Here is a 16,327-nt window from a genome sequence, read left to right on the forward strand (position 1 = left end):
ACCTGGCATTCACCGGGGACGCAGAGGAATGACTTCTAAGTCAGGCACATTAGTTGCTGCTTTCCTGGGAGTGAGGCTGGACAGAGCCGGGCCAGGCGGGCGGGAGGGGCCCAGGCTGGTGATGGGGCCCAGGGGTCAGGCGAAGACTGGGGCACGAGGGGTGCCTCAGAGTTCCTGCTTTTGCCCCCGATAGGTGTGCCACCGAGGATGTTGCGCATGTGGTCCTTGCTTCTCCTCTGGGGGCTGGTGACTCCGTGCCAGGGGCTGCTTGAGAAGGTGGGCACGCTTGCTCGGATTGACAAGGATGAACTTGGCAAAGGTGAGCCTGAGGTGGGCAGGCTGTGAGGGGTCCAGCTGCCATGTAGACGTCCGCACTGATACGCCTAGGGTGGCTGTTCTAAGGAAGCGCTGGAAACAGGCTGTGATTCTCATCTACTCAGAGAGCTCGGGGGCTAAAGGTTTGCTTGCGGGCTCCCATGGGTGATCAGTTTGCCTTCTCCTGAGAGGTGGACTGCGTGAGGCGGGCTTCGGCCCTGTGGGGGCTGCGTCTGCCTCGGGGATGGGGCCGGGTGGGATGGAGGAGGTGGAGAGGAGGGGGCTGGCTGGGCCAGTGTCTTTGCCCCATGTGTCCAGGGTGGGGGAACTCAAGTAGGCATTGGGTGCTCTGCGGCCCAACGGCCCGGGGTCACGGTCTCGGGGGTATAGTAGGGCAGTTGTGAATAGGAAATGCTTCAAGGAATCAACCTGGCCTCCTCCATCTTGGTCAAGCCCTGGTGGCTGTGGGCTCCCTCCTTTGCTTCTGCCCTTTCTTTTGGTGCTACTGGGTGGCCCAGAGTCAAGGAGCTCTAGTCATACTTTTGGCCCCAAACCCGATTTGCTGTGCGACTTCGGGCAAGTCTCTGCCCTTCTCTGGGCCCTATTTCCCCCTTCTGTAAAATGAACCTTCCACCCTCAACCCTCCCTGTAGCCATCCAGAACTCGCTGGTTGGGGGGCCTATTCTGCAGAACGTCCTGGGGACAGTCACAGCTGTGAACCAGGGCCTCCTGGGCTCTGGGGGACTGCTCGGAGGAGGCGGCCTGCTGAGCTATGGAGGAGTTTTTGGCGTTGTGGAAGAGCTTTCTGGGTGAGTCCTCACAGTTTGACATCTCAATTGTCCACCTACTATGAGCCCTACAGGAAGGCTAGTCCCTTCTTTGCTTCAGGGAAGAGAGAAGAGATTGACTGTCTTCAATTTGTTGGCAGGTAGTGGGGGTAATGGGGGAAGCCCTGGATAGGGAGTCCCAGGGCCTGAGTCGGAAAATAATGAGTCCACTGTGTATCAGGAAACACAGGGATAGCCGCATGTCCCTGTGGTTGAGGGTTCCAGTTCTGTGCCTGACTCTAGTTACTCACTGTGTGACCTAAGGCAAGTTGTTTAGTCTCTCTGGGCTAATCCAGGTATCTGCTTCATCTCCTTTGGGTGTCTGCTGCAAAGAGCCCTGCTCTGACCTACCCCTTTTTGTTCCCTCCCCTGCTTTCAAGTTCTCCAGAAGATGTATCACTCCCCCGCACCCCATATGCTTTACTGGTTTGTTTCTTGCCTCCCCTGCTAGGTTATAAACCCCAGGAGGGGCAGGGCTCCTGTTTGGCTTGTTTATTGCCATATCCCCGATATCATTAATAGTGCTTGATATATAATGGATGTTTGAAAAATATTTTTGAATGAATGAATGAAATCACATAATAGCTAATATTTATAACTTAATTACCACCTAGCCAGGGTTTTCTGTGTAACTAGCACTGTGCTGAACACAGTAAATTAATTATCCCATGGAATCTAGAGGTAGGACTGTTATCAATGGCATTTAACAGGTGAGATTGAGGCCCCCGGCAGCCAAGGGTCCTGTCCAAGTTCATCCAGCCAGAGTGGTGGTGGTGGTGGGTGTGGGTGTTAGTCACAGGCCTTATCTGCCTGCCCCACGTGGGTGGGAACCATTCCATTGGTGGTGAATCGGGGCAAGGTCAATCTGGATAGCTGGGAGGCATCAGCTAGCCAAAGGTAGATGCAGAGTGGAAGGAAAGTCAAGGGAAAGGTGTTCCAGAGAGAGGGAACAGCCTGGGCAAAGGCCCAGAGGACAGAGAAAGCAATGAGCTGTGGGGAGCTGTGTTTGAGAACCCAGCTGAGTTGCATATGCATGAACCTGGGGGGTGGGAGAGGGGAGACAGTGATCCAGGCCAGAGACTGAACCAGGATGGAGGCCATGGGGATGGGGTGAGGAGAACACTTTAATTCACTGAGCCTCCAATGAGGACGATATTACATTTATTGAACACATGCTGTACCAGCTTCAGCAACCACATTTATCTCACTTGTCTTTGCAACGTTTGAGGCGGGTACTAGTATTGGCCCACTTTATAGATGAAGAGACTGAGGCCCAGTGAGGTGAAGTAATTGGGCCCACAGTTGACTTTATGGGTTACAGATGGCATGTGGGACACAGTCCAGAGAGGCTCTAGGCACCACCTGGTCTGAGATGGTCCAGGCACTAAGGGACTGACACTGGGGGTGGGGGGGTCTGGAAATGAGTGGCCCGCCCCTTGATGCCCATCCCAGGCTGAAGATCGAGGAACTCACACTGCCAAAGGTGTCGCTGAAGCTGCTGCCTGGGTTTGGGGTGCAGCTGAGCCTGCACACCAAGGTGGGCCTGCATGGCTCAGGGTGAGTGTGTCCCTGGGAACCTCTACCCTATTGCTCCCCACCCCAGGCCACTGCTCCATTGGGGACCCTACTCTGTTGCCCCCCTCACCCCCATCTCACTGACCCCCCATTTCCTCCCACCGTACTTCCTCTCCATACCGGTCCCTTCCTGGATCCCACCCCACCCCCCTCCCCAGAGACTTCTAGCTCTCTCTCCCTGGACTGCCCTGCCCCATTGCCCAAGGCTCACTGGACGGGGTGGGGGAAGAGGGTGCAGGAACCCTCAAAATGGGGCAGGGACGCAGTGAGTGACAGGAAGGCATGGGGACTAGCCCTCTCGCAGGGCCACCCACCCACTCCTCAGGGCTCCCGCAGCCCCGGGGGCGTGGCCGAGGCGGGCCCTGTTGGGTGGGGCCTGGCAGCCTGGCCACGCCCCCAGCATCCGGTCTCGCAGCCCCCTGGGGGGCCTCCTGCAGCTGGCTGCGGAGGTGAACGTGTCGTCGCGGGTGGCGCTGGGCGTGAGCTCGCGGGGCACGCCCATCCTCGTCCTCAAGCGCTGCAGCACGCTGCTGGGCCACATCAGCCTGCTCTCGGGGTGAGTCCGCAGGTCTCCGGGAGCGGCCGGCTGGGCGGGGCCTGATCTCCCCCGGCTGCCGGTGGGACTCGCCTGTTCAGCCCGCTGCGCAGACCCGCAGACTGAGACCCATCACAGACAGGCTCTCCGGCCCAGCCCACAGCTACCATCACCCACTACTGGGCGCTCCCCTTCTCCGCCCCAGCCACCCCCGCCCCGGGATCGTCTCCCAGACAGAGCAGACCCTGGCCATCTCAGTTCCCCATCTCAGCACATCAGAGACCCAGCTCTGCCCCCGACTCGCTGTGTGACCCCAGAGGAACCCCCTCCTCTGTCTGGGCTCCAGTGTCCCCAGCTGTATAATGAGGACCTAAATTGGATGATCCAGAAGGCTCTGGCACTTTTACATCCGTGTCTTTCCCCAACTGTCCAGGACACAGTGGCCTTCCCTACACTTACATTGAACCATCACTCCTGTGGGACAACTGAGGCCCAAAGGGGGCAAGAGACTTGCCGAAGGTCACACACAGATAGCGGCAAGGATGGAGATGGGCTGGCCTCTGGACTCAGATCCGGGGCTTTTCCCCAGGGCTGGGCACCCTCCCCTCCTCTGCCTCACACTTTGCATCTCCACATTGGTTTCTACACTCCAGGCCGAATCCCACGCCCCCAGCCCATCTTTGTTGGGTGGCTCTGAGCGTGAGGGATAATCAGACAGCTCTGTGGTCACTCCCAGGAATAGGGTGAACCAGGGTTGCTCCTGGCTCCAGAAAGGCTTCCCAGGGTTTCCAGGTGGGGTCTTTGGGCTCCTTAAATCCCGGTGGCTCTACCCTGGTCCTCTGGGCTGGAGAGGGCTCTGGGGAGACTAGAGCCCCGATGGTGTTGGCATTCTGTGGCTGCGGCTCTGTGGTTGCCAGCCCTCCTCCCCAGACTCCCCTAGTCTGCAGACACACCTGAACCCCCCGACATGCACTTCTCATCCTCAGGCCTCCCCCTCTTATTCATTCAACAAATATCCCTTCATTCACCCAGCAGATGTTTACTGAACCCCCACTCTAAGCCAGGCACTCTTCTGGACCCAAATGTCACTTGTCTATAAATGTTGGAGAAGATGAAGGGAACAGACATTTATCGAGCATGTATACCAGACATGAATACAGTCCCATGTAATCTCGGCAGCAACAATTCTTTTTTTTAAATTTTTATTTAAATTCAATTAATTAACATATAGTGTATTATTAGTTTCAGAGGTAGAGTTCAGAGATTCATCAGTCGCATATAACACCCAGTGTTCATTCCATCACGTGCCCTTCTTAATGTCCATCACCCAGTTACCCGATCCCCCCCCGCCAGCAACCCTCAGTTTCCTAGAGTTAAGAGTCTCTTAGGGTTTGTCTCCCTCTCTGATTTCGTCTTATTTTATTTTTTCCTCCCTTCCCCTGTGATCCTCTGTTTTATTTCTTAAATTCCACATATGAGTGAAATCATATGATAATTGTCTTTCTCTGACTGACCTAGTTTGCTTAGCATAATACCCTCTAGTTGCATCCACATCGAGCAACAATTCTTTAAGGTGGGCATTTTACAGATGGGGAAACGGAAGTCATCCCCTGGTTTCCATGGCAAGGCAGAGCCAAGATTTAAACCCCACCCCCTCTGCCTGGAGACGGGAGACGGCCAGAGCCCCCAGTGCCCGCTCGGCCGGCCGTGTCTCCCCAGTTGGAGCTGTCCCTGTGTGGTGGCCACACCCTCACACTTCTCTCCCTGTGCAGGCTGCTACCCGCACCGCTTTTCGGGGTCGTGGAGCAGACACTCTTCAAGGTGCTGCCGGGACTGGTGAGTGTGTGGGCCCCAGGCCAGGAACGCCCCTCCCCTTGACTGCACCTCTCCTTCCCCAGTTTTGAGTAAATCTGGGCGCCAGGCAGGATTAGGCTGTTCTCCCCTTGCACGCCCACTGGATAATCCCATCCTGGCCTGCCCCCGAGCCTCCCGGGTATCGCCAGCCAGTCTGTAGGTGGCCTGGCACCCTCCATCCCCAGGCTTCCGGATCCTGAGTTGACAGCTCCAGATGAGCTGAGTCCCTGGCTCCCAAATCCAAGCCCCTTTCTTGCCCCCTGCTCTCTCTTTCCCTCCTGTATGATTATTGACTTTATACTTTTCTTTAAACCAGCTTTGAATTAAAATTGAGTCACCCAGTTTTAAAGTGAATTAAAACTGAGCCCTGGGCTTGGCAAACATGTCCAGAAAAGCACATATATATAAATTAATACATCATAGGTCAAACGCGAAAACCTGAGAAAAGCTGGTTTGCCCAAAGCCGCCTTTCATTCAGGCCAGTGAGGGGACGGTCTTGCTGGGGTCACACAGCGATCAAAGGGTGGCCGGGCCTCCTGACCCCCAGTCCTGGCAGGACTTCTCTTGTGAGTCATTATGAAGAATACCTGTGGGAGCCCATGGTTGGCAAAACTGCCCTGGGCTTGAAGAAGCCAATTGAAAGTGAAGCTCAGGGGGAAAAGGGAAGCTCCCAGCAGCAAGGACCCCAACCCAGGCCCATCTCAGGCAGATTTCAACAACGTGGAGGGGGTACATTTAAATCACGGCCCCTAACTGGGCTCTTCAGGACAACTGAGTGCAAGACAGGACTTGTGTAACTCTAAGAGGTTTTAAAAATAAGGGTCGGTTACTAACATTTCGAGATTGGAGGTTTCTCCTAACGATCCTGTTTCTGGCCTCTCTGGTGCAGTCAGCCAGCCTAGCCACAGGCCCTCCTTCCTGCAGGTTACACACGCTGGTGCCGAGGAGGAGGCCCCTCCTGCCCAGCAGAACCCTTTCTGGTCTCCTCTCATTTCTGTGACATGCCTGACCTCAGAAACCCTGGAGTTGGGGGTCCCTGAGTATAAATGAAAAGGTAGCCATCTCTTGTCTGAGAACAGCTGTGACCTTGGGCAGGTCACCTTTCTTCCATCCCAGCTGCCGAAGGAAGGGGCTGAAAGTAGGAAGGGGCTGGACTGGGTCGCCTCTGGGCTTCCTGCTCCAGCGGACTCAGATTCTGTGACTCCCAGACCCGGGGTTCTGGAAGCCAAACCACTTCGTGTCTGTCCTCCTCACCCAGGGGTTTTCTGAGCACACATGACACTGTGATGTGCGCAGCGGACGGGGCCCAGGCCTGACTCTCCGGGTGGAGGAGGGGGGTTGCCCTTCTTCGGTGTCTGAATTCTAGGTTGCCCAGTGCCCACCTGGACAGCAGGAGGGGCCCGAGACCTGGGAGGGGGCAGCTGCCTTTGTCTCCTCAAGGGAGGGCTGTGCCCCCACCCCCCAGCTGGCCTCTGAAATGTGCCTCCCCTGTTCTCCCGGCCTCCTTCGAGGCTTTCTGAGGGGACCCATGTAACTGGCCCTCTGTGCCCTCTGCTCTGCCCTCCGACACCAAAGTCCAGCCCCCCCACCCCTGCCTCCCGCCTGTGTGTCCCCCAGTCCGTCTGCACATTCTGACTTGCCTTGGACCCCAGGACCACTGAGCAAATGATTGGGAGAAAAGTCAGCTGTCCCCTGCTCTGGTCTGGGGCCACTTCTATTTTCCTGTAACACCTGTCTCCTCCGGACGCAGCTGTGCCCCATGGTGGACAGTGTGCTGGGCGTGGTGAATGAGCTCTTGGGGACTGTGCTGAGTAAGCTGGGGCCCAACCCCCTCCTCCTTGCCCCTTCTCCCTCCCCCTTCCCATTACCCCAAGGGGGGGCAGGGTGCTACGGGAAGAGGAAGGGGCAGAATTCTGGGGCCTTCACTTCCTCCTCAGACTGATGAGGCCGCCACATGGAGGAGGTCTAATGGTGGGGTTCTGGGCTGAGGCCGATTCTGCGGGGCCTGGAGGCTTAGAGCCAGCCAGGTCTCCCCCTGCCAGGGGCTGAGGGCCACTTGTCCAGCACTGGTGGTGTGTCTGGCGCTGTCAGAAGCACGAGACAGATATTATTATTATCTGGACAGACAAGATGACTGAGGCCCAGAGCTTAAGTCAGCAACCCAAAGCCCCACAGCCACAGTGGCCTCCAGTCTCTCTGAGCCTTATGGAGACATGGATGCCTTTGAAAAATATAAAAAGACATAACCAGGCTAAGGATAGAACTTAGGGGCGCATATGTCCCTATATGTGGTGTTATGTTGAGAGAGGCGGGGCCACCTCGTGGTTAGTGAAAGAAACTAGCTCTGGAAAACAGAAATCCTGGCTTTGCCATTCCATTCTGTGGCTTGTGTGACCTTGGGCTGGTGATGTCCTCCGTCTGAGCCTCAGCTTCCTTATCTATAAACTGCAGATGACCCTAGTGCCCAAGTGAATACTTAGTGGAACGCTAGGCACTCAATAGATAGGAGGCGGGCTTATTATTATTGGGGGCTGGGTTCACGGGGTCTTTCTCCCTCCTCCCCTCCCCATGTAGGCCTGGTGCCCATTGGGGCTCTTGGGTCCGTGGAATTTACTCTGGCCACGCTGCCTCTTATCTCTAACCAGTACATAGAGCTGGACATCAACGTGAGTGCCCACCAAGGCCCTGCCCACAGCCGGGGGCGGGGTGGGGTGCTGGCAGAGGCTGGGTAGGGGATGCTGGTGGTCCTCCAAATGATGTCTCCTCCCCTACAGCCCATCGTGAAAAGCGTAGCTGGTGATGTCATCGACTTCCCCAAGCCCCCCAAACCCATCAAGGTGCCCCCCAAGGAGGACCACACATCCCAAGTGGTTGTGCCTCTGCCCCTCTTCAGCACCGTGTTTGGGCTCCTGCAGACCAACGGTGCCCTTGACATAGACATCACCCGGGAGCTGGTAAGTGTGGCCCCTGCACCGCTGTGGCCTGACAGTGCTAGCCATGAGCTCGTCACATCATCACTGGTCAGCCTTGACTAGCCCTCTTCTCTATAACTAGAGAGGGTTGGACAAGTTTACGGCATGCATATGCCCACTCTTGTCCTTGTGACAGATACCACTAATCGATAATGGCCCTCTACTTGGCTAAATCTGAATGGGACATCTGAATCCTTCTCTACATGGCACTCCAGGAAGTTACTTTCAATCGGTCAAAACTGGCATATGAAATGTAGCTAGTTTTCCATCCCCATACCATTTGAGTCCTTCTGGAGTCAAAGCCCAATTTTATACTAAACTGTGAATGGTTAACATTTCCATTGCTTTCTCAAGAGCAGATTTGAGTTGGAGAGAAGAAAACTAGGGTTGGACTATACCTAAAGTCACTTGGACATTTGTTCTAAAGCTTCTGAGACCTCTCTGCTTCCATTCTGGCCCTTCTCGTACCCTCACAGATGTCTGGAAGCCCCGCAGGAGCCTCACCCAAAGACATTTTTCTTAGTCTCATCCTTTCCACAGGCAGTGAATCTGAGCCCCCTGGGGCCTCTGCCTGCAACTCAGGCCCAAGGCGGCAAGGATTGATCACTCATTTCCTGATGGTGGGGTCCAGAGAGCACTGTGAAGGCCTATGGGAGGTGGGAATAGGGCCCTGAGCTGGGAGGCAGGTGTCTTCTAGCTGGAGGGAGGAGACAGGGGAGGCTAGGCAGAGACTATGAGTGTGAGAATGTGTGTGTCAGAGCAGTGTGTGTGTGTGTGTGTGTGTGGCAGGAGAAAGGGACCTCAGTGGCCATAGGGTGATAGCTGTGTGTTGGGTGAGTGTCTGGAAATCCTCTGACCAGGAGAGAATGCGTTTGTATGTTTATCCTGTGTGAACAGGTATGTTCTGCAAAGTGGACACGTGCAAACATCAGGGCGGGGCGGCTGGGCCATTATAGATGAAAGCAGACCTGATGGGACTGTAGTGAGCTAGGGGGCCTGTGCCCCGTGTCTCTGGCAGCTGCTACTCAGCTTCCCCAAGGGGATGGGGTGCAGGCCCAGTGTGATCAGGTTTTCCAAAGTTTTAGCCAGAGCCTGGCAAATTTATATGAACTTCCTTGATTTGTAAATACTGGAAACAAATTCATAGGTTTTGAGAAAAGACCGTTTGGATAAAGGGCAGAAATGTCTGGGATCAGATCCCTGGGCCTTCAGATCGTAAGCTCTGGCAGAGTAGTTTAAGAGTCCAGGAGTCAGCCTTCCCAGGTCAGATCCTGCAGCACAACTCACCAGCTTATGACCTTGGGCGGGAGCATCAGGCTTCCCATCTGTAATGTAATGCTGAAATGAGCAAAGGCACACAAAGCCCTTAGCGTGGGCCTGGCAAGTGGTAAACACTCATCAGTGGCCAAGAGGAGGAACCCGAGTGTCTGTAGGGATGTGTGTGTGTAATTGGCAGGGGTGGGTGGGATGTGGGCAGAACTACTTTGTGTATGCTGAAGAATTCCTGTCCTGTGTCTGTTCACCCCACACCCCATTTGGGCTTGAGTCCAGGTCCCCAGCAATGTGCCGTTGACAACTACAGACCTGGCGGCTTTGGTCCCTGAGGTGAGTGACCCTCTCATGGGCTTTGATCATTGTCGCTCTTTCCTGATGGGCCTGAGTGAACTCCAGAATCGTTCTCAATACCGCTCTCCAGACAGCTGCAATTGAATGTCGAGTCCAAATTCACGCTAAAGTTTAAATGACTACCACTTAAACTTTCCTGACCGCAGATTTTGCTCGGAGAGGAAAGGATCAGAGTTTAACTGCCCAGAAGTCAACCGGGTATTTGTCCTGTGGCTGTTGCACCTCCGTCAGGCAGAGGACAGGAGATTCTTCCCCTCCGTCCACCTGCCCAACTTCATGTTGGCCTCGGTCTTCTCCGTCCCCAGGGAGAAGATTCTGGGTGCTGGCCCTGAGGAGGGAAGGGAAAGGAGAGGATTCAGGGAGGTTTGACTAGTGGGCATCCATCAGGATGTGACTTCAGGGCCTGGCCTCAGTTTTCCTGACTGTTCAGCTGGGGCTGGACCAGCCACTTTCCAGCTGTGGGAATCTGAATTCATACTGAAGTTGAAATGACTACTACAAGGTCCTTACGTAATAGCAGATGCTGACAGAGGTTGGAATGAGGCCCAGAAGGTCTGGGTTTCTACTGGGGAAGATGGAGGGGGCATCGGAGTTTGGGGGTGCAGAGGACAAACTGAATACTTGGAAGGTGGTGATTCACATCAACCTTAGCGGGTGTGGCTGGGGCCTCTGCTTCTGGGAGTCCTTGGCCGAAGGGCATAGGGGTCTCAGGCAAAGGAGGAGATGGGGCTAGACATGCAGAGGACCTCCCGAGAGCAGGAGTTGTAAGATGGAGAGGGACTTGGAGGAGGCAGAGGTGGCAGGAGTGGGGAACCCATGCCCACAGAGAGCCGGGCCTTGTCCCTCCAGCGTGGGGAAGCTGGGCCTGTCTCTGGAGGCAGAAGTCTTTGTACTTGCTGTGTCAGAGCCCCATGGCCCCGGCTCTGAGTCTGGTTCCATGGCTTCAGAATCTGTGAATACATAAGGATGGAATCTGCTGATTCCCTGTCTTTATGACCCTGCGACTCTGGGAGTCAGGGCTGGATGGGTCCCCGGGTTCCGGCATTCAAGTGGTCCTAAGCCTCGGTGACTCCGTGGCTTCCAGCATTTCTATGGTTCTATGATTGTGAATCTTGGAATTTCCTGGTTGTGAGTCAGTCAGCGCTACGCACTGAGCACCTACTATGTGCCAGGCCCTGTGCTAGGTGCAGAAGGAACCAAAGATGAAAAGCAGACCAAAGCCTGTTTCAGGAGCTGCCATCCTGGTAGGGGTGACAGACGTTGGACACATGAATAAGTAGACTATACACCCCGTCAGAAGGTGGAAGAGGATGGGGCAGTGAAGGCAGATGAGGAAGGCGGGGGTAGTGCTTTTAGGCAGGGTGCCCTGCCAAGGCCTCACTGAGGAGGTGACATTTGAACAGTAGGCTGAAGGAGTGGAGGGAGGGAAACACGCGAGTATCTGGGGAAGAAACAGCAAGTGCCAAGGCCCTGAGGTTGGGGGTGTGCCAGGCAGTTTGGAGGAAGAGCCAAGTGGCCATGAGTCAGGAGAGAATGTGGGGCCAGCGGTTGGAGGGAAGATGGAGAGGAGAGCCGAGGATGGGTCGTATAGGACCTGTGGGTCTTGCGGGAGATTTTGACTGTGAGACAAGAGCCTGATTCAATTCCGTGGGTTGATGTCTCCCCGCTTGAATGTCAGCCTCGGGGGGGCATGAGCAGGACTGTCTGGTTCGGGCTGTAACCTTAGCACCCAGCATGGTGCCCGGTGCCCATTAGGTGCTCAGTGGGTGTTTGTTGACTGACTGATTCTATTATTGGGGCACTGAAGCTGCCCTCCCGTCCCCTGCCCTGCCCCTGCCTCTCTCCAGGCCCTGGGAAAGTTGCCCCCAGGCCAGCAGCTCCTGCTCTCGATGCGGGTGAAAGAAGCACCGTCAGTCACACTCCAGAACGGCAAGGCCACCATCTCTATCCCAGCTAACATCCATGTGCTGTCCTACTCCCCTAAAGGGACCCCTGAAGCCCTCTTCGAGCTGAATGTGGTGAGTGGCCGAGGGCTGGGAGCCTGGCACCGGGGCTCTGAGCGGGCCTGCCTTCTCCCAGACCCTGATTTCGGGGGTGTCTCCCTCCCCCATTGTCGTCATCTGAGCTGAGGCCCGGGAGGCCCGGGTGCCCGCTCCATCACGCATCTGTCCTGGCCCAGGTCCTGTCTGCTCTGCCTTCCTCAGATCTCAGGAATGACTCCCCATCTCCTCAGCCTCGCTGTGCTCAGATATCTCTCCGGTGACCCTCCAGCTTCCCCCTGGCCCTCCACCTCTGCTGGTTTTCCCAAAAGCACAGCTGCAAGAGGCAGGTCCCTCCCTGCTCACTCTCTGCCTGGCCCCCCAGGACAAGCACCTTTGCCTGGCACTCAGTGCCCTCCCGCCCCATCCTCTGCCCTTCCCATCCTTCTCCCTCGGCCTCAGTGACTCAGGGCTAGCAGGTCCCAACTGGGTGCCTTTGTTGGCGGGGCTCCCCCCCCCCCGTGCCCTCTCCCCTCCCCCCTTGGCTAACTTCCTCTTTCAAGATTCAGCTCAGGTGTCACCCCACTGGGGATGCCTTTCCTTGCCCCCCTTTAGGCTGGATTGTGGGTCTCTCCAGGCTCCTGGAGCCCCAGAGCTTCCTCTCATGCAACATCAGGTGCCCTCAATGCTCCACTTCCTGAACACCAGAGCCTTCAAGTTACCTCCGCGTAGCCCAGTGTGAACCCTAGCCCACAGTAGGGCCACAGTAGGGATTAGTGGAGGGAACGGATAGTGGAAATTCACCTGTTGGCCAAAGTGGCCCTGTCCTCAAGCTCCTCCTGCCACATTCATGGCTAACCTCTGCCTGCTCTTTCCATTGCAGGTTTTGACTTTAAATGCCCAGCTGGCTCCCTCAGTTACCAAGCTGCACCTCTCGCTGTCCCTGGAACGGTAACATGGGGTCCTGGGCCTTGTCTTTAGGAACAAGAACTAGGTAGGGGCCGACTGGAACCACCACCCATTCGCTGAGCACCAGTCAAGTTGCCTGTGTTCTACCAGCCTCTTCCTTGCCTCCAGGACCTGCCAGGGAGGGGTCGGTATTAGCCCATTTTACAGATGGGACAGCCGGGGCTCAGGGCAGCAGGATCCAGAGCAGGCTTCTACCACTGCACCTGCTCCAAACCTGGCCCTGGGAGATAAACGTGCTGCGGGGACATGGAGTCCAAACTCCGTGAGTTACCAGCCCCAGAGACTAGCCACGGAGATAACTGTAAAATTCTCTGTTATTCATGTGGACTAGTTACTTCTCTAATCTCTCCACCCCCGAGGTAACTAGGTCCCATGATAACCATAAAAACCAAGATGGTGAGGTTGGTGACAGTCCTTCCTGACACATGCATGGCACTTCACAGCCGGCAAAGCCCAGGCTCACGCAGCGGGCTGTCCCCGGAAGCCGGGCTGCGGTCTGGGCCTCCACTCTGCAGGCCCAGTGCTGTCACCATGGCCTGAGGCCTGGGGACCTACCTGTCCCTCCCCTAGGTGTGGGGGGCTTTCCCGGGGGTCTCTGGGATCTGCCCGTCCAGAGCCGTAGGCCCCCCAGTGCTCACCTGACCCCGTATTCGTGTCCTCCGCAGGCCCTCAGGCTGCTGCTTCCCCCCTGCAAGGCTCCATTGTCGCCCCATTTCTAGCCTTGCCCCCCTGCCTGGGTTTGCTTCCCCTCCCTGGTAGCAGTCCCTGCCTCAGCCCCTCAGGAAATAGAGGTGTGTGTCCAGGCTCTGGCCCTGGACCTGTATTTGGGCCAGCTGGGATCCGTCTTTAGTGCTGTCTTTAGTGCTCGCCTGCTGGATGCCGGGAACCCTGAGTCCAGTGCTTAGTCTCTGGGAAGGCCACTCCTTAGGGAGGCTCGGCCACTTGCCCAGGGCCAAACAATTGGGAGGGGGACCAAGACTTCAGGGCCGTAGAGTCAGAGGGGGCCGTCATGATATATCAGAAGAAGGTTAGATCCGTTCAGGTCCATTTTACAGGTGGGAAAACTGAGTCCCTGAGTCGAGGTGACTAGAGGCAGAGTTGGGACTGTAACCCTGTTTCCTGATCCTGGGAGTGGGGTGGGCAGAGCAGTGCTCAGTAGGTGCTGTGGTGGGTGCTGCGGCCGCTCAGTATCTCTCTTCTCTCCCCCAGGCTCAGTGTCAAGCTGGCCTCCTCCTTTGCCCACGCCTTTGATGTAAGTTCCTGGGAGGGTGAGCAGCTTGCCAGTGGTGAGGGTCTTCAAGTGGGGGATGGAAAGGGGCAGGATGAGTCATAGGTCATATGCCTGAGCTGACCCGTCTGGGCTCTGCCCCAACAAGCCAGAGTGGGCAAACATCAGAGCAAGTGTGCATGTGTGTATATGTATGTGTAAAATAGTCATCATCTGAGGAAAGTGAATCTCATGATCTTCCAAAGTCTTGGAACCTTACAAAGTTGTAAACATTCAGAATCTCACAAGGACTCAAAATTCTAGAACTTCACACAGTAATAATGTTCCTGAACTCAGAAAGTTCTAACATTTCAGAGCCTCACAGAGCCCTTGGTGTCCTGCTTCTCAGAGTTCGGAGGTTCTGGAGTCCCAAAATGGTCTCAGGTTCTAGAACATTCTAAGGGTCCCTAAAAGGATAGGAATCTAAGAGCAGACCTCTCAAAGTTCTACTGGAGCTGGGCATGTTTTCTGCTCTTTCTCAGGCACTGTCCCTTCCAGGCCCCACAGACCCTTCCTCTAGGAAAGCAGTTCTTCCAAGCTCATGGGGCCTGCGTGAAGCTGTTCTAAATCACAGAGTCCCCTTTGGGGTCATTGATGGACAGCCACCCCAGTGGGCCCTGTGCCCACCAGAAATGTGTCCTCAGGCTTGGGGGAGGCTCAGCAGCTGGACCTCTGGATTCCCTGCTGGGGAAGGGATGAGCTGCTCTTGGCGAAGCCACACCTCCCAGCTTTCCCTGTGCTCTGTTGCAGGCATCCCGTTTAGAAGAATGGCTCAGTGATGTGGTCCGGGTGGCCTATGTGCCGAAGCTCAATGGTATGGGCGGACTTTGCTCTCTTCTTGGAAACATGGAATGTCTGAAATCAGATTGCCTATTGTTCTGATAGAGATACTGAGGTTGGAGGGGTTGATCCCCATTTCTAAGATGTAGAAACTGAGGCACCAATGTTTCCATTCAAACTACATTAATTAGCACCTCCATCACGCCAAACCCTGGGCCCTGAAAGCTGTCTGACCAGTGTCCTGTCCTCAAGCTCACAGTCCAGAGGGAAATAGTCATATAAACAAATAATTAAAATTTAGATGACTCAGAGTGTGCAAGGGACTGATAGAACCTCGCACTGATAGAACCTGAGGGGAGCCACTGATGACAATACAGAAAAGGAGCATTTTTGTTTGGGTTTAGTAGGATGAGTAGGAGTCTGCCAATCAGGAAAACTGAGTCCCCAAGAACAGAAATGGCTGGCTCAAGGAAACTTGTCCCAGCCCCCAACCTACCTTGGCTCTCAACCATTTCCTCCTCACAGTGGACCTGGATGTTGGAATTCCCTTGCCTAAGGTTCTCAATGTCAATTTTGCCAACGCAGCCCTGAAGATCATCGAGGTAAGTTTCCCACGCAGGTGTGGCTTTGATGGGCCTTAAGCTCGAGCTGAGGGGAATGCCCTGCCTTACCATCTGGTCTGTCCCTGCACCGTTTTCTAAGTTGCTCAGGGCATTACAAGTTACTTCACCTGGGAATGTCAAACATATGACGTGCGCTACAGCTCCTTCCTCACTCGCCCACGGCAGACATTGTCGGTTGATCACAGAGTCCTCTCCTGTTGAATGCAGACGTGCATCTGACCTATTGGATGGAATTTGAGATTCACTCACAGAGTCACAGCTCCCCTGGCCCAGGGCTAGCAAATATCCTGTGCCTGTGGCAGGCATGGCTAATAGTTCATGACATTTTTTCTTGCTGAACATCAACATGGCCTCACGATCCTTTTCTTTTCTTTTTTTTTTTTAAGATTTTATTTATTTGACAGAGGGAGACACAGCGAGAGAGGGAACACAAGCAGGGGGAGTGGGAGAGGGAGAAGCAGGCTTCCCATGGAGCAGGGAGCCCGATGCAGGGCTCCATCCCAGGACCCCGGGATCATGACCTGAGCCGAAGGCAGACGCTTAACGACTGAGCCACCCAGGCACTCCCTCACGATCCTTTTCAATCCAGCACCACTTTGAGTCTTGGAACGACTCTGGGAGGTGGGCAGAGCAGGGAATTATGGATCCACTTATCAGATGAGGATCAGGGATGAAGGAGGTAAAATTTCTGGCCCAAGGCCACTTAATAAATTAGCAGGAGAAATGGTGCTTGAACTTGGATCTCTTGACTTAAGTTCGGAAGTCAGTGACCTCTCCCACACTGGATGTCATTCATTCATCGTTCACTCACTTGTTCATTCATTCAGTTAGCGAGTGCCTGCTGGGTTCCAGGTCTGGTGCTAACCCCAGGGCACAGGGCTGGGGGTGAGGGGAGGATTGGAGGAGGACATGGAGACAGCAGCCGGGGTGGAGGGCATGGCAGATGGGCTAACCGAGAACCGTCGCTCCTTGCAGAATGCCGTTGTATTGACCGTGGTATCCTGA

The 16,327-nt window shown here is 55.2% G+C and overlaps 1 protein-coding gene across 1 annotated transcript; it reads left to right on the plus strand.

The window, feature by feature from the left end:
* Nucleotides 1-201: 201 nt before the first annotated feature.
* BPIFB3 (BPI fold containing family B member 3) lies at nucleotides 202-16,327 on the plus strand. The gene is made up of 15 exons (XM_032419189.1): nucleotides 202-319; nucleotides 968-1,124; nucleotides 2,595-2,699; nucleotides 3,133-3,273; nucleotides 5,025-5,088; nucleotides 6,857-6,917; nucleotides 7,681-7,772; nucleotides 7,881-8,060; nucleotides 9,630-9,683; nucleotides 11,552-11,722; nucleotides 12,567-12,634; nucleotides 13,862-13,904; nucleotides 14,670-14,733; nucleotides 15,225-15,301; nucleotides 16,298-16,327. The coding sequence occupies exons 1-15, from the start codon at nucleotides 208-210 to the stop codon at nucleotides 16,325-16,327; spliced, it is 1,419 nt and encodes a 472-aa protein (XP_032275080.1). The 5' UTR covers nucleotides 202-207.

The sequence above is a fragment of the Phoca vitulina genome, unplaced genomic scaffold (assembly GCF_004348235.1).
Source record: "Phoca vitulina isolate PV1807 unplaced genomic scaffold, GSC_HSeal_1.0 scaffold22, whole genome shotgun sequence".
In the NCBI taxonomy this organism is placed as follows: Eukaryota; Metazoa; Chordata; class Mammalia; order Carnivora; family Phocidae; genus Phoca; species Phoca vitulina.